At 37.3% G+C, this 25,288-nt stretch overlaps 1 protein-coding gene across 1 annotated transcript in view; it reads left to right on the plus strand.

Annotated features, from left to right (window-relative positions):
• The window catches only part of LOC117409119 (palmitoyltransferase ZDHHC20-like), a 29,826-nt gene extending 6,673 nt beyond the window's left edge, over positions 1-23,153 (plus strand). Inside the window, exons 2-6 of the mRNA XM_059001075.1 lie at positions 12,390-12,501; positions 13,333-13,471; positions 19,647-19,765; positions 19,880-19,923; positions 22,697-23,153. Coding sequence (XP_058857058.1) covers positions 12,482-12,501; positions 13,333-13,471; positions 19,647-19,765; positions 19,880-19,923; positions 22,697-22,701 — 327 coding nt within the window. The 5' untranslated portion in view covers positions 12,390-12,481 and the 3' untranslated portion in view covers positions 22,702-23,153. The remainder of the gene's footprint in view (positions 1-12,389; positions 12,502-13,332; positions 13,472-19,646; positions 19,766-19,879; positions 19,924-22,696) is intronic.
• Positions 23,154-25,288: the final 2,135 nt, after the last annotated feature.

A 25,288-nucleotide genomic window follows, 5' to 3' on the forward strand; every position in this document is an offset into this window, starting at 1 on the left:
TTTTTTTAATTGTTTTACTGATCTGAAAATCCTGAATGAGCAAACGAATATGGTTAAGTTTAGACTCAGGCAGGCGGGCTTCAAACTTTTCTGTATCTAGAATGATTCCAAGGAATTCCAAAGAATGAAGGGGACCGATTGATTTTTCTTCTGAAAGCGGAACGCCAACTTCAGAAAATAAGCTTTTAAGATTGGAAATCGCTTCTGCTGGTGCATCTGAAGGAGGAGAAATTACTAAAAAATCATCCAGCGAGTGGAGCAAGAACGGGACATGATAGACATTAAGAAGAATCCAGCATAATGCTTCCGACAGGGTATCAAATATCTTCGGGCTGCTGCGGCAGCCGAAAGTCAATTGAGTGGCAAAATAAAACTTCCCTTCCCAGCATATACCAAACAGGTGACGGAGAGAAGGATGGATTGGCATTACTTTAAATGCGTCTGATATATCTGCTTTTGCTAACCAGGAACCACGACCTGCTAATTTAATTGAATGTATTGCATCTGCAATAGTGATGTAATGCAGGGAAAATTGATCTTGGGGAATTAATGAGTTAATGCTGCTGGTGCTTGACCCCTGTGGTGCTGATAAATCAATAATGAGACGCTTTTTTCCTGACATTTTCCTCGTGGCAATGCCGATAGGATTAATTCTGTATACTGGAAAAGGAGGAGGAGCTAAAAATGGACTGACTATAAATCCTTTTTTAATTTCTTTTTCGATGAGAGACTGCACTGATTGTGGCTCTTGAGTCGCTGAATAAAGATTTTTGCTTTGGAACGAGGAAGAAGGAATTTGAGTAAGACCGGTTGAAAAAACATTTTTTAATCCGTCGATCAGGTAATTAATTAAGTTACTGTCGGGATGATTCTGTAATTTACTTGATAACGCCAGGATGTTTATAGGAGTAAAGACGGTGAGCATCGGGGAAAGTCACTTACGTTTTAAAGGGCAGGTTGTATTAGAGTGAGCGTCACTGCAATTGCTGCACATGTGGATAAAATTGCATTGCCTATTCGAACAGAAGCCAGTATTGAAATTGTTGCAGATTTGTCTTCCTCCTGAAAATCTAATACTGCGCCCATATTTGTCTTTCCTTGTAGATTGATCGAGGGGAGCTGAAGAATGTAGAGGATTAGGTACTGAAGATCTGTATGAATTAGCGGCGAAACCGGGTGCTTTAGAAGTTGATGCAATTGCAGCTTTAGGGCAGAGGGCTGTTGAATGAGCTGTTGAAGCGCAGACCCCACATGCGTTAGCCCTTAGACCACCAAAAATTCAATTAAATAGATCTGGTTTTGCCCAATTGATGATGTGATTATCTGCTGCCAATATCGCTGCTGCTTTTGCAGAGAATGCTTTATGATACTCATAAAACATAGTCCCCCCGTATCTGACAGACAGCTCCACGATGTAATATTCGTAAGATTCCAATTCAGCTCTCCGGTTAGGATATACCGAGCATAACACATCTCTGAATATGGAGAAAGCAAGGACAAACTCCCCTAATGTAAGATTTTTAAGCAGTCTGGGATCTCTGGATTTTAGAGTTACCGCCAATTCTGCACAATCGACTACTCTATGGTGCAAGAATTCTGAAGTCGTCATTAATAGTGAAAGAAGATTAATGTCCTTACCTTCGAGAATGATACGTCTGATTTGTGGAGATATAGTGTGACGTCTAGCTGCCGCTGGAGAGGAGGATCCGTATGTAGATGCGGTAGCAAGGTTGTAAATTGGAGAATCTGCTTCGCTGGCTGAAATAATAATAATAATAATAATAATAATAATTTATTTCTTAGCAGATGCCCTTATCCAGGGCGACTTACAATTGTTACAAGATATCACATTATTTTTACATACAATTACCCATTTATACAGTTTTTTTTTTTTTTTTTACTGGAGCAATCTAGGTAAAGTACCTTGCTCAAGGGTACAGCAGCAGTGTCACCTACCGGGGATTGAACCCACAACCCTCTGGTCAATAGTCCAGAGCCCTAACCACTACTCCACACTGCTGGACTGGACCGGAAGAAGCTGTAGGCGGTGCTGCAGTATTTGATGCTGAAATTAATGACTGCGCTGTAGATTGTTTTCCCTGTTCCATAATAGACACCCTTTTTTCTAGATCCGACAGTTGAGAACTGACCGAAGATAGAGTATCGGAAAAAGGCTGCATAAATGATTTTATCTCGTTGAATATTTGCGACTGTTGGATTTCAATGGCTGGCTGCTGGTTAGCGATGCTAGTTGTGGGGGTGGTTAGATCCGGAATAGACTGCCTGCTGTCTGTTTTAGGACGCTGAATGGCTGGGCGCAGCTGATTATGTTTTTTCGGAGGAAAGACTGAATTGCAATAGATAATGAAAATAAACTCTCTATCACTCCCTGCCGGAATCGCATTACCGTTTTTAAGGAGGGTTTTTATCAATTTATTCGTGGGCCATTCCTTCCAAAACAATCGATCCGGAGGGGCGTCCTGTTGTGAACATTTTTTAGATGTGACCTCTTGTTTACATGGCTTTTATTATCAATGCAGTGATAAAGAAAAAAAAATGAATAGAACCCTTGAACTTTCTCCACCCTGCCCCCTCTCTCAGGATATTCTCTTTGATGTTTGCTTTAGTTTGGGAAAAACATAGACATTTTGCAATATAATAGTTAATACATTGTACAGTACCTCAGTTGACAACAGTGCATGGCACAGTATCTCTGTAAACCACAAGTTGATTATGAGCCCAAACGGATAGCAGCATGCAGTTGAAAATGTTTTCAGCAAATCTGTCATGTTTAGTTTCATGAAACAAATGATCTTATACTGAATGAATGAATGATCTTTTTTTTAAACTAAGTAAATGTGACTTATAAACACCCGTATCATATTCAGCAGGCAGTATTACCTGTTGGATAATACTGTGGTAACAGTTAAGGGAGGTTAATAATTAACCAATAATTAGCATTTGTCTTAAATATAATGATTTAGCCACAAAGCCATACCTTTCTTATAAAAAAAGTTAGACAGATCGGTTCTTGCTGGTAGGATAGAGTTAACAGTATCCAGTATGACACTGAAAAACTCTTGGTTGATCCATGTTGTTGGTGCTGCCCTCTCAAACTGACATGACAATGCACATTCCACTCGCCCATGTAAACACAGTTTCATAACAGTGTACCTCATACGCTTCTATTTTTGCAGGTGACAATATTATTGTCATACATCTGTCACATGGGTGTCCTGTTCTTAAAGTGCTCCCATTCCCCCTATCCATGTTACTGTGAGTGCTAATGCCGGCCCATCACCCCTTCCTCCCTTGCAAAAGACCATTGAACATCTGCAATTCCATACAATAGAAAGTTATGCTAGGACATAGATTCATATTACAGCACTACTGGTAGTCCTTCTGTCATGCACCTGTGTCTCACAATTTACCATACATATACACTTCCCCTGATGTTGCCCTGCATGCAGTTCCCGACCCCCCCACCCAACAAACTGCCACACTAGACATTGATCATGGCAGTGGAATTCATAGATGTAAGTGTGATGTTGGTGCCGCTATTGTGGGTCATTCCACGCAACTCAGCCCGAAAAGGGACATTTCGTTGCCCATCCGTCTCAGATTTTCCTAGAAAAATTCACCTAAGGGTTTTCTGACATGCTGTGTTCAGAAATGATAGCCATTATTTTTTTTTAATATCCCCTTCGTCTTGTAACCTTGCAAAGGTCAACCTAAAGTGAGAAAGGGACCTTGACCAGAAAAATCACCCTGGGTGCAATTTAGATGCTACCGTCATGTGTAGCACCTTGTTCTACTCGTATTGAATAGGGTTTTTTCAGAAAAAAAAATACTAGGAGCACCCTACTCACTTCTGGCAAATTGCCAGACAAGAGGTAACTGACCAGTTTTATTCGAACTTTAGCCTAACCCTTTACTCTGTAGGGGATGTTGGTCCTAAAATGTAAGTATTACTGTAAGACCCTTAGGAACCAGTCTTCCAAATTCTGTGAAAAACATTTGGTTTCAAGTCCCACCACTGGTCATTAAACCCCCTTGAAATTAGAATTTTTGCTATTTGTACCAAGGTTAGGCCGTAATAACTTGCGTGGGGGGACTCCAAAAAATCACCCAAAGATTTGTTTGGATAGATGTTGATGAGATCTACAAGTATCAAGCAAAATATTATGGTATCCGAGGATTTGGGATTTTTGGCAGATTTTTGAAGTTGCACTTGTCATGCATTCGAGCATTGCTTATGGCCACTTTGTTTAAGCTAAAGTGCCACATAGTTCTATCCAAACTGGCTATTTCTTCAACTTTGCATTCTCTGAGGATTTATCTAGAGCAGCGGTTCTCAAATTTTTGGGCTGTGTCCCCTTTCCTCTTGTCTGCGATACCTGCACAATGCCTGCATTAATAGTCGTATCTACAACATATCAACCATTTTGTTACAGACTTTCAATAAGTCTGTGTAGCAGGGCAGAGCCCTGCCTGTAAATATTGTTGTGTGGTGATTTGGTGGTGGTTGGCAGGGATGGGGTTAATTTCCTGTCCCTGCCAAAATACATGTGAGAATGTGGCTGGAGCTAATTGAATTATTGATAATTAGGCTCCAGCCACATGCTATAAAAAAGGGGAAAAATCCTTTGTTTGGGGGAGGTGTTTTGGGTGAGTGGTTGTTGGTTTGTGCTGTGTTTATATTTTTTGAAAAAGAAGTGTAGTGAAGGCGAATGCCCAGCCTACCTTTTTGTATTTTGTTTAAACCTTTTGTTTTGGCCCTTGCGCCAGTTGTTTTGTGATTTGTTTTACTGTGAAAGTTCTGTTTTGTTTAACTGTTTTATTTTTGCTCTGTGAGCAGTGTTTTGTTTGTCTTTTTGGATTTCCCTTTTGTTGATTAAACTGCGCAGAAGCGCGTTAACTGCAGTTCCTTGTCTCTGAGTCTCCTTGCCTGCCGAATAACATCTGGGCCCACGACGCTACCCTGTCACAGTCTGACATAAACAATTTTTGCTGTTACTTAATTAAACCCTTAAAAAAAAACACAAAAATGCTTAACATAAAAAAGAACAGTCCTACTAGCAGGCAGTTTACACTGCCTCTGGGCTTCTGATCGCATCATCAATTCCACATTTTTTTAAATCCATTGATGGAAATGTCCGGTCTACTTTTAATGTTTTCAAGCGAATTGACTTCATTACTGCCATTATTTCTCTTGTCCAGCGCTTCTTTAATCTGTTCTGTATACCAGTCTGACAGAGGGCGGGATCGCTTCGAGTACTGTATGGCATGCAACCCTCTGATTGGTGGAAGTATTATTGGTGATCCAATCAAAATAGCCAATAAAGCCCAAATAAAGTACCCACCCTTTATACAGTGTAGCCTAGGTTAAGATGTGCGGTGTAATTTAACATTTAAAAAAAAAACAAAAAAAAACTGGCCCCCCAGTTTGAGAACCGCTGATCTTGTGGAAAAAGTAATAGTATGTTCTTCCACTGGCACTAGCTTGGAGCTGAGGGGTTATGAACCTGCATGGGACTTGGGACTTCTTTGTTTCGCTGACACATTTGAAACTACCAAAAAGTTGGGTTTTAAAAACTAAATTAATGGTTTTTCTTAAAGAAAAAAAAAATCTTCCCTGTTTGCAGCACATTTTAAATACACCTGTCTCTGTCATCGAAGACCTCCTAAACCAAAGACTTTCAGTTGTGCCTGAAATTGACTGATTGGCTATCATGAGAATGCAGCAAATGGCTTTTTCACAAATGGTTGGTCAGTCAATCACTTATCCCCGTAGGCAGGCACCACAACTTATAAAAACAACTTTGCTTTTGGTAGTTTCAAATGTGTCATCATAACAACGAAGTCCCATGTCCCATATGCAAGTTCATAACCCCTCAGCTCCAAGCTAGTGCCATTAGAAGCCCACATTGTTACTTTTTCCTCTAGATCAATACTCAGAGAATGCACAAGGTTGAATAGTAAATGCAACTTTATATATTTTGTTTAAATATAGCTGGTACAGTATAAATAAATACATATTGACTTATATACATATATTTTGTTTAAATTTAGCTGATACAGCATAAGTGAATAAATAAATAACAGAAAATGTTTTTGAAGTTCATACCCTGTATAGTTATCAAAGTTTTTCTCCATCTCCGTTTGGTTTGCGGACTGCTGCATACTCCAGTTCATATACTGCCCGTCATATTTGTTTACATCTTTGAGTTGAATTTGTTTGAATTTCAGAAAGTCAGAAAACAGTGACAGTGATGTTTTAATCACCATTTTAGTGTTTGGAGCTTCTTTCTTTTGTAGCATGTGTTGTAATTAATTTTCTGTCAACTCACAGAATTGGTGTTCAGCCATTGTCTCTCGTGAAGAGTGCAGGGGAGAAAGGTGTTCCTTTGAAAAGGGGCGGGACTGACAGTGATGTGAACCAATTACATGACAGACTGAGACTATTGTCTGGCGGTGTAAGGATGTTAGGGCAATAGTTCAATCTATTTTTCCTCTTACGATGAGGTTTCATATATATATATATATATATATATGCACACAGATTGTTTTAAATTCACTGGGTGGCTCGCTCTCAGGTCTAGAGATGCTGACTCTGCCCACGCATCACCCATTGGCCCATCTGGATCCACCGTCGCATTCTCACACATATACACACACTTGTGTTTTTACTTCAAGCCCTGTAATGCCTAAATCCAAACATGTGTAGTAACTATTCTGTATCAGTTTTTAAAGAAAGTTTTGTCAGCTTGAATTTGATCATTTAAATATGCAGTATTTTGAATATCCAGTATTCTCATGCTAAATACTAATCTACAGTGCTGACAGGGAATTAATAATATACGGTAGTTTCTAATTTTTAATTTAATTTAATTATTATTATTTTATTTTTTTTGGATTTGACACATTCCTTTAATTTTTTGCCTGAAATACATTACAAAGAAGACCTTCCACAAAGGGTCTTATGATTCATTTTGTCATTGACCTGACAGGCTGGTGTTGCTTCACCTGGGTGTTCTTCATTTGGATCTATAACTCTGTCTTCATTCCCAAACTCATCCTCTTTCCTCACTATGATGAAGGTCACATTTCATCTGCTCTGATAATATGTAAGTGTACTGTTGTATGCAGTTTTTTCTAAATGTTCTTTCTGGACATCCAAACAAAAAGCTCATAATGATAATATTACAATTTCTGCCAACTTTACTGGCGTTTTAAATGTTGTTGTTGTTGTTGTTGTCGTTGTTTTAACAAGCATTCTTTCATTGTAACATGAAATAATGTTTGTATATGTGTTTATTATTTTAGGAGTTTTGTCTCCTAGCGTCCTGTTTGCATAACCTTACAAACAAGGAATGCACGAGACAGCACTCTGTAAACCACACCTATAGAGATATATTTCGATGTTTAGAATTGTTTTGGTATGTTTTAAATCTTTGTAAGCAAATGTTTAAAACAACAGGGAATCAACCACTTATTTTTAGGGATTATCCCAAGATAACCAGAGATACAGTACTTTCCAGGGATGAAAAACATAAACAAAAAGATGCTGTGGCTCATCCCACCAGGATATTAGTTGATCAAATCAACCCACAGGACAAGTTTAGATTGTATACTGTACATGATAATTCAGCTCAAGTTATAAAGACTGTTCTATAAAAATACCACTCTGGTTAGAGCCTCCTTTACAGATCCAGGGAGACTACAACACAATTCAAACATCCCCCACTCTGGTAAGATCTCTTTGGTGCTCCTGTTAAAATAAATCTGAATGCAGTTAAATATGGTTTACTGTGAATGTATCATTTGGCTCTATTTTGTCTCAGTGACATAGCTTTAAAGTAGGAACATTACAGAACCCTGTCTCGACAACATGTAAGTTCAGGGACTATATGCTCAATAGTTTGCAAATTGAGTATCTCCTGAAGATTTTGATGGCCAAAGGCCATCAAAATCTGTCAGCAACATACTGAGTGATAGGAAAACACACGAGGTATTTAAGGTCATCACCTTAAATACTGAGATGATATTTTTTCTTTGTAGTTCTGAAGAGGTGACATATTAAACCAGTCTTGATTTCACATAGAATCACCCCTATAATGACTCTGGGGCACTGATTACAACCAAAGCAACATGAATACAACACCATAAAAGTACATGCTGGAAAAATATCAGCTGTATATACAGTGCCGTGAAAAAGTATTTGCCCCCTGTCTGATTTTCTGCATTTTTGCACATTTTTCACATTGTATTTGGTCAGATTTTTTTGTGGGTTGTAGTAGTATATAGAGGGAGTCTGAGAGAAAAAATGACACCAAAGTTTGGTGCTTCTTTCATTTGTTTGGTGTGCAAGGTAATCAAACATGCAATCTTCAGATGTGAAAAAGTTATTGCCCCCCCCCCTTGTTAACTCAACCTAATTAAAGGGATAATTAGGGTCAGCTGTTTGAGTACTTTGGTTAACAACCAGGCCTGATTTGGGCCAGCCCAATATAAATCTGACTAACTTTGGCCCTTACCATCAGAGTGAAGTTGTCAGCACACAGGTTCTAGAGGCACATCATGCCATGAACAAAAGAAATTCCTGAAGACCTCCGGAAAAAAGTTGTTGATGCCTATCAGTCTGGAAAGGGTTACAAAGTCATTTCTAAGGCTCTGGGGCTCCACCAAACCACAGTCAGAGCCATATTGTCCAAATGGAGAAAGTTTGGGACAGTAGTGAATCTTCCCAGGAGTGGCCGTTTTGCCAAAATCTCTCCAAGTGCAAGGCGTAAAATCGTCCAGGAAATCACAAAGAACCCTAGAACAACATCCAGGGATCTGCAGGCCTCTCTCGCCTCGGCTAAGGTCAGTGTTCATGACTCCACCATCAGAAAGACACTGGGCAAAAATGGGATTCATGGCAGATTAGCAAGGCAGAAACCATTGCTCACTAAGAAGAACATGAATGCTTGTCTCAAGTTTGCCAAAAAGCACCTGGATGATGCTCAAGAGTTCTGGAGCAATGTTCTATGGACAGATGAGTCGAAAGTGGAACTTTTTGGCCGATATGGGCCCCGTTATGTCTGGTGAAAACTAAACACTGCATTCCACAGTAAGAACCTCATACCAGTGGTCAAGCATGGTTGTGGTAGTGTCATGGTTTGGGGATGCTTTGCTGCATCAGGACCTAGATGCCTTGCCATCATTGAAGGAACCATGAATTCTGCTCTGTGTCAGAGAATTCTACAGGAGAATGTCAGGCCATCCGTCCGTGAGCTGAAGCTGAAGCACAGCTGGGTCATGCAGCAAGTCAATGATCCAAAACACACAAGCAAGTCTACATCAGAATGGTTGAAGAACAAGAAATTTAAAGTTTTGGAATGGCCTAGTCAAAGTCCAGACCTAAACCCCATTGAGATGTTGTGGCAGGACCTGAAACGAGCAGTTCATGCTCGAAAACCCACAAATGTCACTGAGTTGAAGCAGTTCTGCATGGAGGAGTGGGCCAAAATTCCTCCACGGCGCTGTGAAAGACTAATGAATAACTACAGGAAGCGTTTGGTTGCAGTTATTGCTGCTAAAGGTGGCGTAACCAGTTATTGAGTCTAAGGGGGCGATTACTTTTTCACACGGGGGCATTGGGTGTTCCATAACTTTATTTAATAAATAAATGAAATATATATCAATTTTTTGTGTTATTTGTTCACTCAGGGTCCCTTTTATCTAATATTAGGTTTTGGTTGAAGAGCTGATAACATTCAGTGTCAAAATATGCAAAAATGCAGAAAATCAGACGGGGCAAATACTTGTTCATGGCACTGTGTGTACAGCACTTGTATTGTCTTCATTTTATTGCAAGAAAGTATTTGACTTCATAAAAAACAAAACTGGCAGACAAAGAAAGTATTCAGCTTGAATTTGTATTGTGGTTGTAAGGCTGTTCAAGTCTTCCAGATGGCGCTCTCACATTACCTGTCCCTCGGCTTTTACACTTGTGATGACAAATTACCAGCCAAAAGCAGGATTTACTCTGTAAGATTCTCTTTTTTAGAATCAGGTTTTTGCTGGTGCTTGCTTGAAATGGATTTTGAAACCAGTTTTATTTTTTATGTTTTACTCTCAACATTTTAAAATGTATTTATACACCACAAATCTAAGGCCATTTTGATTGCTGCCATGGGAACTTATGTGCAGGTGCAGAGGGCATGTGAGCTTCAGATCTGAGCCATCATAAAAAGTAATTACATATTTTATTTGGCAGCTATAGCAGCAAAAAACTCTACTAACTTCATATTAACCAATGAAGGAAAGGCCAAATTAAAAGCGGCCATTTGATCAATGGTTACCCTGGCAACCAAGTAACAGGATAACATAATTAAGCACTCAAAGCTATTTGAATGCAGGCCTTGTAGTTTGAGACAGGATATGAAATGCATTGCAGACTAAGCACTCAGACTCTGAATGGTATGAAAGGTGATACCTAGACAGATTTTTGCACAGAGGAGAAAAACTCCCTAGTCTGAAAGCTTCTTGCAAAAAGTTACAAGAAGTTAACATGCCATGGTCTCCAAATCTTTGAAAAGCCACAAAGTAGGTTTAACGAAGCCCCTTGGTGTTTTACAAGATATACAGGGATAAACTGCAACATAAAAGTCCTCTGGATTATATTAGCCCTTTTCAAAAACTAAAAAGAATGTAATGATGTGTCTTTATCTCATAGTCAGGGATGTGCTGTGTGTCCTGCTGTACTGAGTCAGCCATTAAAAGATAAAATGATATCAAAACATGGCAGAAAGTGAATCGCTACTCTCCCCAAACTGGGCAAAGTGTTAAATGTTCATAGACCAACACTGGTTAGTTTTGCTAGTGTTTATATGCACTCTCTGCTATACTACAGGTTGACCACTAGGAGGTATTGTAGATCAGAATTCCACTGAATGTGATCTGAAACATCCGTCTCATTCCTGGTGTAAAAGATGTAAGAGGTAATTACACAAGGATTTGCACAGACAAAAAAAAAAGAAAAAAGAGTACACTAATGCATATGGCAGTTCTAATTTTGTCATTATGCCCTAATGTTAATGTGTTTGGAATCCTGTTTCACCAACAAATGTCATTCAAAACACTGAAGAAATGTTGCTGTAAGTACTATGGTTAAATCAAATCAATTAATAAATAAAACAAGTATCACCTTTTCACCTGCAGTCATATAACTTTTGACCAAGTCCTTCCTCTGTGGTTATTTCCATGCTTATCCTTGTCTTTGGATTTTGTAGTAGCAGTGTTTTTTTTTAGTGTCTGCCCCATTTCTTATGAATAAATAGAAGTTGGAACCTCTCCTCTACCTTTCCTTCATTCCTGACTCGAGTATTGCACAACAGAGGTGCTCAGACCTTCTAGATTTAAATGTACCATACATAGAGCTGTCTTTTTTATGGTAAAAAATTGCTTATTTCACTGCATTTCATGGTCTAATAGGTATTTCAAGATATTGCACGATTTAAACATAATATTTATTAAAGCAGAAAAAATGGTGTTGTCACATTCAAAATGGTATTATTTTCTCTTGAGTTATCATACAACAAATGTTCCTACATATGTAAATGCTTACCTGAAAAACAGTAAATGCTCAGTTATAGAATATTTTGTATTTTTATGTCCATTTATTCTGTTTTCATCCTCAAACAACATAAAATATAAATACATGTGAAAATAACAACAGATACATATAATGTCCCCTTCATGTACTGGACAGAGCGATCTTTAGCAGAAATATTTCCGATCTTCGATTCAGCTGGTTTCTTTCATTAAGGTCATTTTAAAGAAATTGTGCAACTTTATGCAGTGTGTTCAATCAACTAAACCTGCTCAATTTCCTAAATGTAGTATAGCAGGTAGTGTGTCAATGAGGCAAACATTTGCTGTATTTATTTTTAAGTGATAAATATGTATATATGTAAATATGTATCTTTCAGAAATAGGAAGTTTCACTGGAAACTACATATTACACAGCAATGAGTAAATTTCATGGAAATCGTGAAATCTTTTGCTCATAAGTCTCTTAATGTATATTTGTAAAGGTTTTGTGGTCATGATATTAAAATTAAAATGCTTATTTGTTTCACTTTTCATATGCACCCACAAGTTTCAAGATACATGTTTCTTCATGAGTTTTTAGAGGAAATACTGTATTACATTTTAAGTAGGAATCAAAACTTTGCAAACCCGCTTTCACCTGATCTATGCAGATTTTGTATTTTAAACTTAAATATAAGGGGATCTGCTATAGGAAAGCAGTATTAGATTAGGCTTTGGCTAGTGACTGTTCTACACCTCCACTAACCTTGCATTTAGGAGAAAACTGATCCTTTATTCTTTTCTCTTTTCAGAAAGAGATTCATTCGAGTTGTGCAATAAATGTAACATGATGAGGCCAAAGAGGTTCCACCACTGCAGTCGCTGTTGACATTGTGTGCGGAGGATGGATCATCACTGTCTGTGGTAAGGATTCAACATATTACAGAAAGTAAACAGGTGTAAGGTGTTTTACCTGGAGCATGTAAGTACTGTTGCATTGTTATCTGTTACGTCATGTTTCAAATCACAGAGGGATCACAAGATTATTTGCATGTTAAAATGTGCATGTCTGGTTTACGTCACATTTGACTGAAGATGATTGATAGCACGTAGGAGTCCATATGCTTCTGACTGACACGTTTGTTGCTGCAGAGAGTCAGGTATAAGCTGCAGGCAGTGGTCTCCAGGAAGGAACTAAATCATGTGAAAACAAACTGCTTCTCAATATAAGCTGGTTGTTATATCTCAGAACTGGCTGGTGTTTATTTGAAGTATGGTTTATAAATATGCACTCTTATTGCTAATACAGAAAGTTAATTGTGAATACTACTGCAAATATACAAGCCACTGACCTGTGATTCCCAAAGCTAACCCTTTTTTTTGTGCATACTGCACATATTTACACTGGTCTTATTTTAATGATATAATGCGTGGAGGATCTGATTGTTGCACATAAACTTATAAACCCATTTTTTGACCTCTTTTAGCTGTATTTTTATCTTATTAAATGGTGGAAATAAATTACATTTTGGAGGGATTGAAACTGATTATTGGTTATGAAAAAGAAAGAAATATAACAACACAACTTTTTATTCTATTTTGGATCCTTATGTTTTATCCCTGTGTATGTTTACTTGGAAAAAATATAACTTTTTTTGGAAATGTGTACATACATAATGTGTAGAAATTGATTAATGAATACTCTCTTTTATTAAGTTGACATGGAAGAGAATCATTTCCCTGTTCTCTCTGCAGGATTAATAACTGTGTTGGGGAGGACAACCACTGCCTTTTACTACAGCTGTGCTTTTACACCCAGATCTTGAGTTTTTTTACACTGGTGCTGGATTTCGGCCAGTACTACTACTTCCAGCCTTTAACACGAGTTAGTGGGGTAAGAAAGTAGATACATTTATAAGTGTGTCTGAATGGAAGGCGTATCATTAAATATGCATGTCTGTGTGTTTTGGATTGTGATAACATTACTATAAATAATGAATCATTACAACTTTCCAGTCTTTATTACTACTTGTTTCACGTAAAATGTATGAAAAGTACAGTATTGTAGAAATTAGAAAAGAAAAAGGGGAAATAATTTCTTGACAATATGTTAAAAATCCTGAAGGATGTTGTATATTAACTGTTTCAACACTGCCTACCTATATATATGTCTAGGAACAATAACTCCAATTGAAACTAAAGACTCTCTAGAAGTATAAGAAAAATAATGACTAAAAGACTAGGCTTGCAAAAATAGATTTCTTTCCCTCGTGTACAATTAAAATACATGTTTGCTATAACGTGTTTCTTTTAAAACTACACATTTGAGACCTATATAACAAATAGTAGTGCACATCAGGTGATATCACCGTGTAACAAATTATTTTTTTTTTTTTTGGTTCCTGGGTAGTAAGTGTTATTTCCTAATTGCTTGTGCCTCAAAAGTATAGAAAATGGCTATTATTCCCCACAAACTTTGCTTTTGTGACCAGGACAGTGATATTTTGAAATGTACCTATTTCCAATGAGAAAACGGGCTAATTTGTGTCTTTTCGTTCACATAAAGTCAGAAAAAAACAACATATGAATCCAAATTAACATGTATTTATACTAAAGTAATACAAAAATGACTACAAAAGATTTAGAAGCGAGTAGTTTTTCGAGATTTACGATTATACTGTAAATCACTTTCACGAATCAGCCCCCAAATGTAGTCTCCCATCATGTTCTCGTTATACTGTCCTTCATTGACAGCTCATCCAGGAGCCGCAAAGCCGTGCTGCTCCATAATGGTAACAAGTACCCGTCTCTTCTCCTGGCTCACTCGGTGCACCTCAAAGAGGATTACAACAGCATCAAGACCTTGCTGGACGCCTTGAAGTATGATGAGTACGGCTGGGACCCTCGGAAGGTGCTGATGCCACCACTGCACATCAAATTGGGCCTTATGAAACAATTTGTCAGAGCTCTAGATAAGGAGTCGGCAGCCTTCAAGTACCTTCAAGACTTCTTCCCTAAGCTGTCTGAGGCAAAGGTCAAAGCCGGTGTCTTCGTCGGACCACAGATAAAGAAGATCCTGGAGTGCAATGAATTCCCCAAAAAGCTCACTAGTAAGGAGAAAGCGGCTTGGAACAGCTTTGTTGCAGTGGTTCGGGGCTTCCTGGGCAATCACAAGGCCGTAAACTATGTGGAGCTGGTTGAGACTCTGGTGAAGAACTACGGCACAATGGGCTGTAGGATGTCCCTCAAAGTCCATATCCTTGATGCTCATCTTGATAAATTCAAGGAGAACATGGGAGCATACTCGGAGGAGCAAGGCGAGCGCTTCCACCAGGATATACTGGACTTTGAACGCCGCTACCAAGGACAGTATAACGAGAACATGATGGGAGACTACATTTAGGGGCTGATTCGTGAAAGTGATTTACAGTATAATCGTAAATCTCGAAACACTACTCACTTCTAAATCTTTTGTAGTCATTTTTGTATTACTTTAGTATAAATACATGTTAATTTGGATTCATATGTTGTTTTTTTCTGACTTTATGTGAACGAAAAGACACAAATTAGCCTGTTTTCTCATTGGAAATAGGTAAATTTCAAAATATCACTGTCCTGGTCACAAAAGCAAAGTTTGTGGGGAATAATAGCCATTTTCTATACTTTTGAGGCATAAGCAATTAGGAAATAACACTTACTACCCAGGAATCAAAAATTGTGTTACATAGTGTATTTATTGAATTGTTTTGTTGTCTATTATACAACCACTTGGTAATAACCTTTAAATGTCTATGTTACAGGATAATGGCAGCTAATAATTATTAGATTAGGCTAGCCTAGGTTTAAAGAAGAAACGTGTAAAATCACAATATTAAACTATACAAATGTGTTGTATATTAGCTAAATTTCGCATTTTAGTTCAACTCTTTTGTATTTTAAACTAACTAGAATGTTGGTAAGCTAGATCTGTCTAATGCTGGATTCACCCTACAAGTTTTGATTTTACTTTATAGTATATTAATTTGTGTTAATCTAAACACTTGGCTAAAATAATAGAGTAAATTCCATATTTTAATATTCTGAATAATGTACTGCAAGGAAATGGAGTTCCCTTTGTCATCAACTATGATGCACTAACAGGAAACAAAATGGAGACAGTACCTGAACCTTCCAACAGTAAAAATAGAAACAAATAAAATATACCACAAATGTTGCTCTAAATCATTGTTAAAATAAAGTAATTTTCAATGTATTCACCGAGTCCTTGCGCTCCAGTATTCCAAAAGTAAAATAACATACTGCAGCATCACATGGCCATTTTTGTGAACATCACACAGATGAAATGATTTACAGTGAACAAACAAAATGCACACAATGCATTACCAGTGTTGGTCCTGGCACATTTTAGAAAAGTGTTCTCATTAAAGCATATTTGTGTAGGGGACTGTGTAGTCAATTTGTCACAGGATATTCACCCCATTATAAAGATATGAATACACTGACTTAAGGATTACTGTTTGAGAATTATTAGTCAATTTCTCATCACACGTTAAAACACCTCACATCAACTGCTGTGAAGACAAAATCTATTGCTGCTGGTAAAGTGAATTGATGAAATATTAAAAAAGAACACAGCGTGATGAAAAAGGCAGTGACTAAAGTTTTCCAAAGTTGTGTTTGGACTGCAGAAAGAAAAAAACAAAATCAGTATACAAAAGCACTGTGCAAGGATGAACTTTAATGGCAAATGTTAATTAATAACTGGACTTATTTTCTTCTAATCTTCACCGGAAAATCCCTTGCTGTAAAACAGATGTGATTTAGAAAAATAGACACGAATCATAAAAGGTCTGTTCCACACATATAATGATTCACTCGTGTCTAGGCTTAATTTTTTGGACATGTTTGGGTGTTGGACGACCCAGGTTTCATACAAACCAATAGCATTTGCACCTTATATAAATGTACATTTTCAAAGGTGACGAACAAAATGCATATATGATTAATAACAACAATAAAAAAGTCAAAATTAAAAAGCTAACATTTATGATTCAGCTTCATATGACACAACAGTTGCAGTCATATTTACAAACATTTATGAAATGGGAATTTAATGTACTTTACATTTTTTTGTGTAGCCAAGCTTTTTCAGATCTGTCTGACTTTTAAATCTCGGTTAATCTTGGTTTAAAGAATTACTTCCCTCACAAGAGTGCTTTTCAGAATGCTTTGATAATTTATATAATAATTGGGCAGCAGTGTGGAGTAGTGGTTAGGGCTCTGGACTCTTGACCAGAGGGTCATGGGTTCAATCCCAGGTGGGGGACACTGTACCCTTGAGCAAGGTACTTTACCTAGATTGCTCCAGTAAAAACCCGACTGTATAAATGGGTAATTGTATGTAAAAAATAATCTGATATTTTGTAAGTCGCCCTGCATAAGGGCGTCTGCTAATAAATTAATAATAATAATAATATAAATGCTTCATCGTGAAATTGCATCTGTTATGTTTTTTTTTAATCTATTTTTTTAAACTATATAGTTTGCACTCAGAACAAGCTTTTCAAATAAGTACAGATATTTTGTAAAAAATAGACCCTGCAGAAGCAAATTCCACATGTTAAACATAACTGTTGATCTATTAAAGATGTTTCAGAGCTGTACACAGACCTGCTAATCGAATAATACAAATCCAGATCTTGATGAGTAAAACAGCTGTATTCAAATTCTGTTTTTCCCCAAGATTTCTATGATTCATTCGTGCCTATTAACTTCAGCAATCCTTCTATTCCCATTGGAACTAAGACTTATTAGCATCTTTTGCTGAAATAAAGAACTTTATAGGCTAAATGGCTTCATATGGGAGATAATGCTCTAAGTGTGGCCCGGGTTTAAAATACACAATGTTTTACGGCTGTTGCCTGACATTACCTTAAATGTTTGCAATGCTAATATCATATCATGTCTGTTATTTAAAATAGTACCAATAAAGAGGGCTTAGAATCTGCACAGATCAACATAATGATCTGAAAAAAAAGCTTTTTCTAAAATCACTATAACATACTGTATCTAATTCTCTATTGTTGGCTGGGATGATTCCAGTGTGTTAGTGAGCTGCCAGGTGGTAGCACATCATAATTTCCTCATACTGTGCAACACTCATTATGAGCTTCTATACTGCGCCATCCTGTACACTACCTGTTAAGAGCCACTTTAATTGCAATCCCATCAAGTCTAAATCCAAATAAAAGGATAGAAATTTAAGAGGTAAGTGCTTTTATTTTATTTTTCTCAAAATATTCATGGCAAAGGTTTTGCTGAAACAGATGATATTAATAACATGATAACAATCATGACAGTCAGTGCAAACCGTAAAGTGGTCATTTTACAGTGCCTACTTATTATAAGGGAAAGAAAGAAGAAAATATTGATCCAAGTAAATTATACTGTTTTATGTAAAGTGTGCTGTAAATGGTAACATATTCCTAAAAGCAAAGATAAGCTAGAGGAACTTGTTTGATTCGATAACAAGCACACCCCCATATTCCATATTGTTTTGAAGCACTAAGTCACAATCTGTTGTCTCCTATGGTTTTGTAGGTAATAGGATAATCACTTTTGACTGTGATCCTTTAATTGATGACATTGTGTGGGGGCTGTAAAGGAGGATTAACTGTGACCCAGTTGAATAATTAAAAGTTACTGGTACCTTTAAAAATAACAGATACCCCAATCTTATTTTCCATCTAAAAAGTCTGATCTTCAACCCTATGCTACCAGGTGTTTGAACAGGACCATGCTTTTGCTCATACTAATCTGGGACCTAATTTTAAAGGATTATATTTCTTGTTTAAAAAAAAAAAAAAAAAGATTGCAAGAAGGATGTTCCTCAATTTATCCAGATGTGTTCATACATATGTGGGTTTGTTTGCTGCCCGAGGCACCAAAGATGAAAAGTGCAAAGAGAGAAAATCTAATTCCTATTCCAGATTAATCTGGTTTATTAACTATTCATCATCTTTGAAATTTTCATCCAAAAACAGAGGGCCTACAATTTTATCCAAAAGGAAAAAAAAAGATAATAGGATGTTAAACATCAGGAAACGGTCATCTCAGCGATGGTGTATCCCCAGGAGAAAAATCTACCCTTGTTGAATTCAGATTTAATTATTCTCATTGGAATTCTTTGTCTCATAATTTTCTATTTATTGTACTTCCCTTTACTTGATTAGAGCCTAATCACAAATTCAGACTCTTCGCCTATGTCATTAATTGTTTTAGCAGTTCATTTTTCAAAATCGTGAAATGATTTCCAGTTGAAATGCATCTTTTATAGCAGTCTTTTTTACAGGGTATACATCTTGTGGTTAGGATCAACAATAGTGGATTAAACACCAAAATGAATAACAGTTAAGGTAATGTCTTATACAGTTTGATCTGTATTAGGGATGAGCAAGAGTTCAGGTCATTGATAGTATGAAGTGGCAAGAACAAACAATTTTAAATTATAAACTGTGACTGGTAAAACATACAATGTGAGCCTACCTGTGTAGGATAATAATACATTTCAAGTTTAAACTCTTCCACCAACAAAGTATTGAGGCAGTGGGGATACTTGTTGGATGGTAAGGTATTCTTGATGGGTACAGACTACCGTATCTTCCTAGTTTGATTATTTTATTTTTATGGTTGGAGTAAATAATAAAGGGTTAGATGAGGTAATTGACCTGGACAGTAAAACAGTACTACGTACATTTAAGCCTCTTTTATGGTTGTGCCCTTTTTAATATGTGTCAAGTGTTACTGTTGCCTCCTGCTTTCTGCCAGAATTGTTAAGCTGTCTATGAAAGTGCCTAACTGAACTAGCTGCAACAATACTAATTCAAGACATTTTATTAAACTATTAGGCGTACCAAAGTGGAAAGCTACTTTGAAGCTTTACAGGGGTGATTTGAAGACACCAGAGTGTGATGACTGAAACAGAAATGTATACAAAGTGAATCTAAACAAGACTTCTCATACCCGTAGCAAATGTGGCCTTAAGGCTTCTTCCCCTTTATTACCCTCAGAACAAGCTCTTCATGTGCAGCTTTGAAGTTCGGTCAGAACATCTCCTGATCATTGTTCATCTTGTCTCTGACGCTGAGCAGCTGAGCTTGTTATGGAGTGGCTCAACAGTGGTACACAGGTACAATAAAGAGTTACACACTAAATTAATAAGATGACATGCAGCTAATTTTCTTTCTGTTTTTATTGTTTTAGAGGTTTTTTTTTTGTATTGATATTTTTGTTTGTTTCACAGGACACAACCACAATTGAAAAAATGTTTCACTGCTGTGATGAAATGTGAGTACATTTGTATACATGTCATAGTTAATATTATTTGTTTATTTAACAGACGCCTTTATCCAAGGTGACTTGCAGCTGCAGAGTCACTTACAACAACATCTAACCTGAAAGGTGGAGCACAAGGAGGTTAAGTGACTTGCTCAGAATCACACAATGAGTCAGTGGCTATATATATATATAAAATCATGCTTAAGTATTAGATGCAGTGCCTTGCGAAAGTATTCGGCCCCCTTGAACTTTGCGACCTTTTGCCACATTTCAGGCTTCAAACATAAAGATATGAAACTGTAATTTTTTGTGAAGAATCAACAACAAGTGGGACACAATTATGAAGTGGAACGAAATTTATTGGATATTTCAAACTTTTTTAACAAATAAAAAACTGAAAAATTGGGCGTGCAAAATTATTCAGCCCCTTTACTTTCAGTGCAGCAAACTCTCTCCAGAAGTTCAGTGAGGATCTCTGAATGATCCAATGTTGACCTAAATGACTAATGATGATAAATAGAATCCACCTGTGTGTAATCAAGTCTCCGTATAAATGCACCTGCACTGTGATAGTCTCAGAGGTCCGTTTAAAGCGCAGAGAGCATCATGAAGAACAAGGAACACACCAGGCAGGTCCGAGATACTGTTGTGGAGAAGTTTAAAGCCGGATTTGGATACAAAAAGATTTCCCAAGCTTTAAACATCCCAAGGAGCACTGTGCAAGCGATAATATTGAAATGGAAGGAGTATCAGACCACTGCAAATCTACCAAGACCTGGCCGTCCCTCTAAACTTTCAGCTCATACAAGGAGAAGACTGATCAGAGATGCAGCCAAGAGGCCCATGATCACTCTGGATGAACTGCAGAGATCTACAGCTGAGGTGGGAGACTCTGTCCATAGGACAACAATCAGTCGTATACTGCACAAATCTGGCCTTTATGGAAGAGTGGCAAGAAGAAAGCCATTTCTTAAAGATATCCATAAAAAGTGTCGTTTACAGTTTGCCACAAGCCTCCTGGGAGACACACCAAACATGTGGAAGAAGGTGCTCTGGTCAGATGAAACCAAAATCGAACTTTTTGGCAACAATGCAAAACGTTATGTTTGGCGTAAAAGCAACACAGCTCATCACCCTGAACACACCATCCCCACTGTCAAACATGGTGGTGGCAGCATCATGGTTTGGGCCTGCTTTTCTTCAGCAGGGACAGGGAAGATGGTTAAAATTGATGGGAAGATGGATGGAGCCAAATACAGGACCATTCTGGAAGAAAACCTGATGGAGTCTGCAAAAGACCTTAGACTGGGACGGAGATTTGTCTTCCAACAAGACAATGATCCAAAACATAAAGCAAAATCTACAATGGAATGGTTCACAAATAAACATACCCAGGTGTTAGAATGGCCAAGTCAAAGTCCAGACCTGAATCCAATCGAGAATCTGTGGAAAGAACTGAAAACTGCTGTTCACAAATGCTCTCCATCCAACCTCACTGAGCTCGAGCTGTTTTGCAAGGAGGAATGGGCAAAAATTTCAGTCTCTCGATGTGCAAAACTGATAGAGACATACCCCAAGCGACTTACAGCTGTAATCGCAGCAAAAGGTGGCGCTACAAAGTATTAACTTAAGGGGGCTGAATAATTTTGCACGCCCAATTTTTCAGTTTTTTATTTGTTAAAAAAGTTTGAAATATCCAATAAATTTCGTTCCACTTCATGATTGTGTCCCTCTTGTTGTTGATTCTTCACAAAAAAATACATTTTCGTATCTTTATGTTTGAAGCCTGAAATGTGGCAAAAGGTCGCAAAGTTCAAGGGGGCCGAATACTTTCGCAAGGCACTGTAGCAACTCAATCTTGTCTTTCAATATATACATTATGTGTAGGGTTATTTATTGTATAGGGGGGCATCTTGTGCAGTTAGGGGACAAGAACCACAAAGCTGGGAGATTGTGGCTGCTCAAACTGTGTGAAATGACATATTTTATAATAAGAGACCCTATGTAACACATATTAACTTACTCTATATATATAAAAAAAAAATCCCTTTTTTTTGCTCATAATCTGACAGCGTCAACATGGTTGACAGGACTGATTGTTACCATACTTTCAACAGGCATCCACTTCCAAGTTTTGGAAACAAATTAAACTTAATTCAATTTATGCAGTAATAAAACATGCAATACTTTGTTACAAGCTAATTGCATCTCAATTCATGCTTGTAAATCTCTAGATTTTGTTAGGGTATTTTTTAGAAGCCTGGACAATAGCCTTGTGGGCAGCTTCTACAGTATTTTTGATATCTTGTGCAAGAGGCTCACATTGTTCCACTAAGCTAATTGTTACTGCTAGTATCCTGATTCAACCTTCAGACCTTCAGCTGAGATATATTACTCACATAGCAACCTGCCAGTGAGAGGTTTGACAAATGTGCATCATAGCACACTCAAGCTGCTCGACCCAATGCTCCAGCAGATGTCTGTAATTGTTTAAGAAGTTTCTGTGCCGTTAATTGTTTAAATCTGTGTAACTGCACTTGATAGGTCTGCCTCTTGTTTTCGGTACAGTAGATGCAAACACATTCAGTGAGTGACTTTTTTTTTATTGTGCAGCATTTTTTATGCACTGTGTAAAGGGAGTCTGCTGCCAAATCTCTAGCACAGACACCGGCCCAATCAGTCAGCAAGGCTTTAGTCCCTCTCTCTCTCTCTATTGTTGGGGTTGACTGAAGCTCCCCACAGGAGTGTGCTGTCTCGTCTCACTGACACTGTCTCTCTGCAGATTGAGACCCAGAAAGGCTTGGCAGCAGACCTTTGCTGAGGTTTTTGGCACCTGCTGGAAGATCCTGTGGTTTGTTCCTTTCAGAAAGAGGCAGCCGCAGCGAATCCCCTACCATTTTACCAGTAACGTATAGACAGATGGAAGAAGATCGGGCCCCAGAAGGGAAACTTTGGACTGGAAGTCATTTTAAAGGTTTTAAAAGACAACTGTCAGCCTGATGTCTTCCAAAATAATAATACAAGATCTGGTTACATTTAACGTTTTTCTGCTGTTTTATTTCATCAAGTCCCTATTCACAAGATGATATCTTCAAAAACAGGAAGCTTTTTGGTGGGAAATGGTTAACTTCCATTTTTTCATTATATATATTTTTTAATAAGGACCTTTGATTTGTGTACACATTAGGGATGCAATGGCTATGATTTTCCCAAACTGAAACTGAACCAAAACCGACATTTGCATAAAAAGCTAAGTCGAACGATACCGACAAAAGAGAAAATTGAACTGAAAACTTAACAAAATCTTTTTGTACAATGGAAAAGTGTCGGCAGTCTCAACACTAAGCTGGAGGCATTTTCGGGAGCTCATTGCACACTTTGCTGCATGTAGACGGTTCATAGTAACCCTTTAATAACATTGGAACATAAATCAAAAGTTGTAACAAGACTTACCTGAGTGATAATTGCGGCTTCATATTTAGTCTTGGTGTTCAGATGTCAAGGGCTGTTTTCTTTTTGGTTTGTTGATGAAAGCTGCTGGTGCTAGTATTAGGCATACGCAAGCACTCCGTACCCTAACCTAGATAATGATGCTAAATGGACCGAAACAGCCAAATGGAAAAGTATTAAAGGAAAATAAAATATTAGTTGAGGCCCTGAAACAGTGTAACTGGATCAAGCAGTAAACTGGACAAAGCTGCACGCAAAAGATGCTGTGGACAAATATATATATATATATATATTTTTAAATCAAGGTAGCTTCATTTACTGTGCATGTATTGAAATGAGTTTAGTTTGTCTGATTACTTTGTTGCTGCATTCTTCAGCATACGCTTGTGTTTCTGTAAAGTGCTGTGTTTTCAACATGTACATTTCAGTCACGTTTACAACTAAATGGCAAGCTGTTTGTTAAACGTGCAGCCACCTAATTCAATAAGTACTTATACTTAAATTGCTTTATTTAGTCGACAGATTTCACAATTAATGTATACTTTTAAGTTTACTGCAGGTTGTAGACACAATTACCATAAAAAAAGTTAATGTCACAGACTTGATGCATACTGTATGTCTCCTCATGAGGGCTGTTGCATAATGTTCTTTTTTAACCACTGTCCTGGCGGTGGACTAACCCATATCCTGTAGGTCTCTGGCCTGGTTGTCTAAGGTGAAGGCCATGGTCTGGAGGACTTGCCAATTAATCCTGTATTCTTCCATTTCCCTTTTTGTACTGATTTTGGAGCTTAGGACTGAAACTGTGTGTGTGAGTGTGTTGTAAGTTTCCTGGGCAACCCTTATTTCTTCTAACTTTGGCACAGCAGTCCCCAGCAGCAACACGTGACACTGTGTTACAGCCAGGCAAGCTACTCCATTTGGACAACCTTTTTGTCTACATTTACACAATTGAGATTGACAATTTTCTAGCTTAACTGAACTTTGGCAAGCTTCTGGGAGACAACAGTCCCAGACAAATATAGCACGTACCATGCTGATTTTACTTGTGTTGCCAAGTCTGTGTCAAAACTGTTTATACTGTACCTATATATATATATATATATATATATATATATATATATATATATATATATATATATATATATATATATATATATTATTTATTTATTTATTTATTTATTTATTTTTTGAAATATGCATTTCCTTACACACAAAAGTATTTTTTTTTTACTGGTCCTGATAAAATTTGATTACATTATTTTATTTTTGGCTGCACAATTCAAATAAAAAATGTACATGTGCTGCATTTTGTAATCTGCGATTTTATTAGATCAAGAAATTGATGGATCTCAAATACCAATTTTGTCCCCTGCTGTGTATGAGCACCTGTACATATGCAGAAAGGTTTTAATTCCATAATATTCAAGCCATCTCAGATGCCAAAATGTTTGTATTAGATGCTTTGATACCCTGGGAGTACAAACAACAATTTCATTTGGGCAAATTGTGATATCGCTTTGCCAGTGGAGATATTGGTGATGAATGGCTTTTGGGAGACAGAGGGTAAGATAATAATAATAATAATAATAATAATAATAATAATAATACATTTTATTAACAAGTTGTGTAACTTATAATTATTTATCTATTTTTATTACTGCTTACTTGGATGGATAACAAAAGACTGTTTACTTACGTTGGGTGAAAGGCAGCAGGAAGAGCGTCGCTATCTGCTTTTCTTTTTTTTGCTTATTTCAGCCCTCTCTTAATACCAGCAACAGCTACTTCACCAATTATATTTAGACAATTTTTCCTCCTCATTGAGATCTTTTTAATCTCCCTTCTTTTAATATCATTCTGCTCACTAGATCTATCCATTTGTACTTTCTCTGCTCCACCCCAACAGTGTTTTACTGCATCT

Source organism: Acipenser ruthenus, chromosome 2, assembly GCF_902713425.1.
Source record: "Acipenser ruthenus chromosome 2, fAciRut3.2 maternal haplotype, whole genome shotgun sequence".
NCBI lineage: Eukaryota > Metazoa > Chordata > Actinopteri > Acipenseriformes > Acipenseridae > Acipenser > Acipenser ruthenus.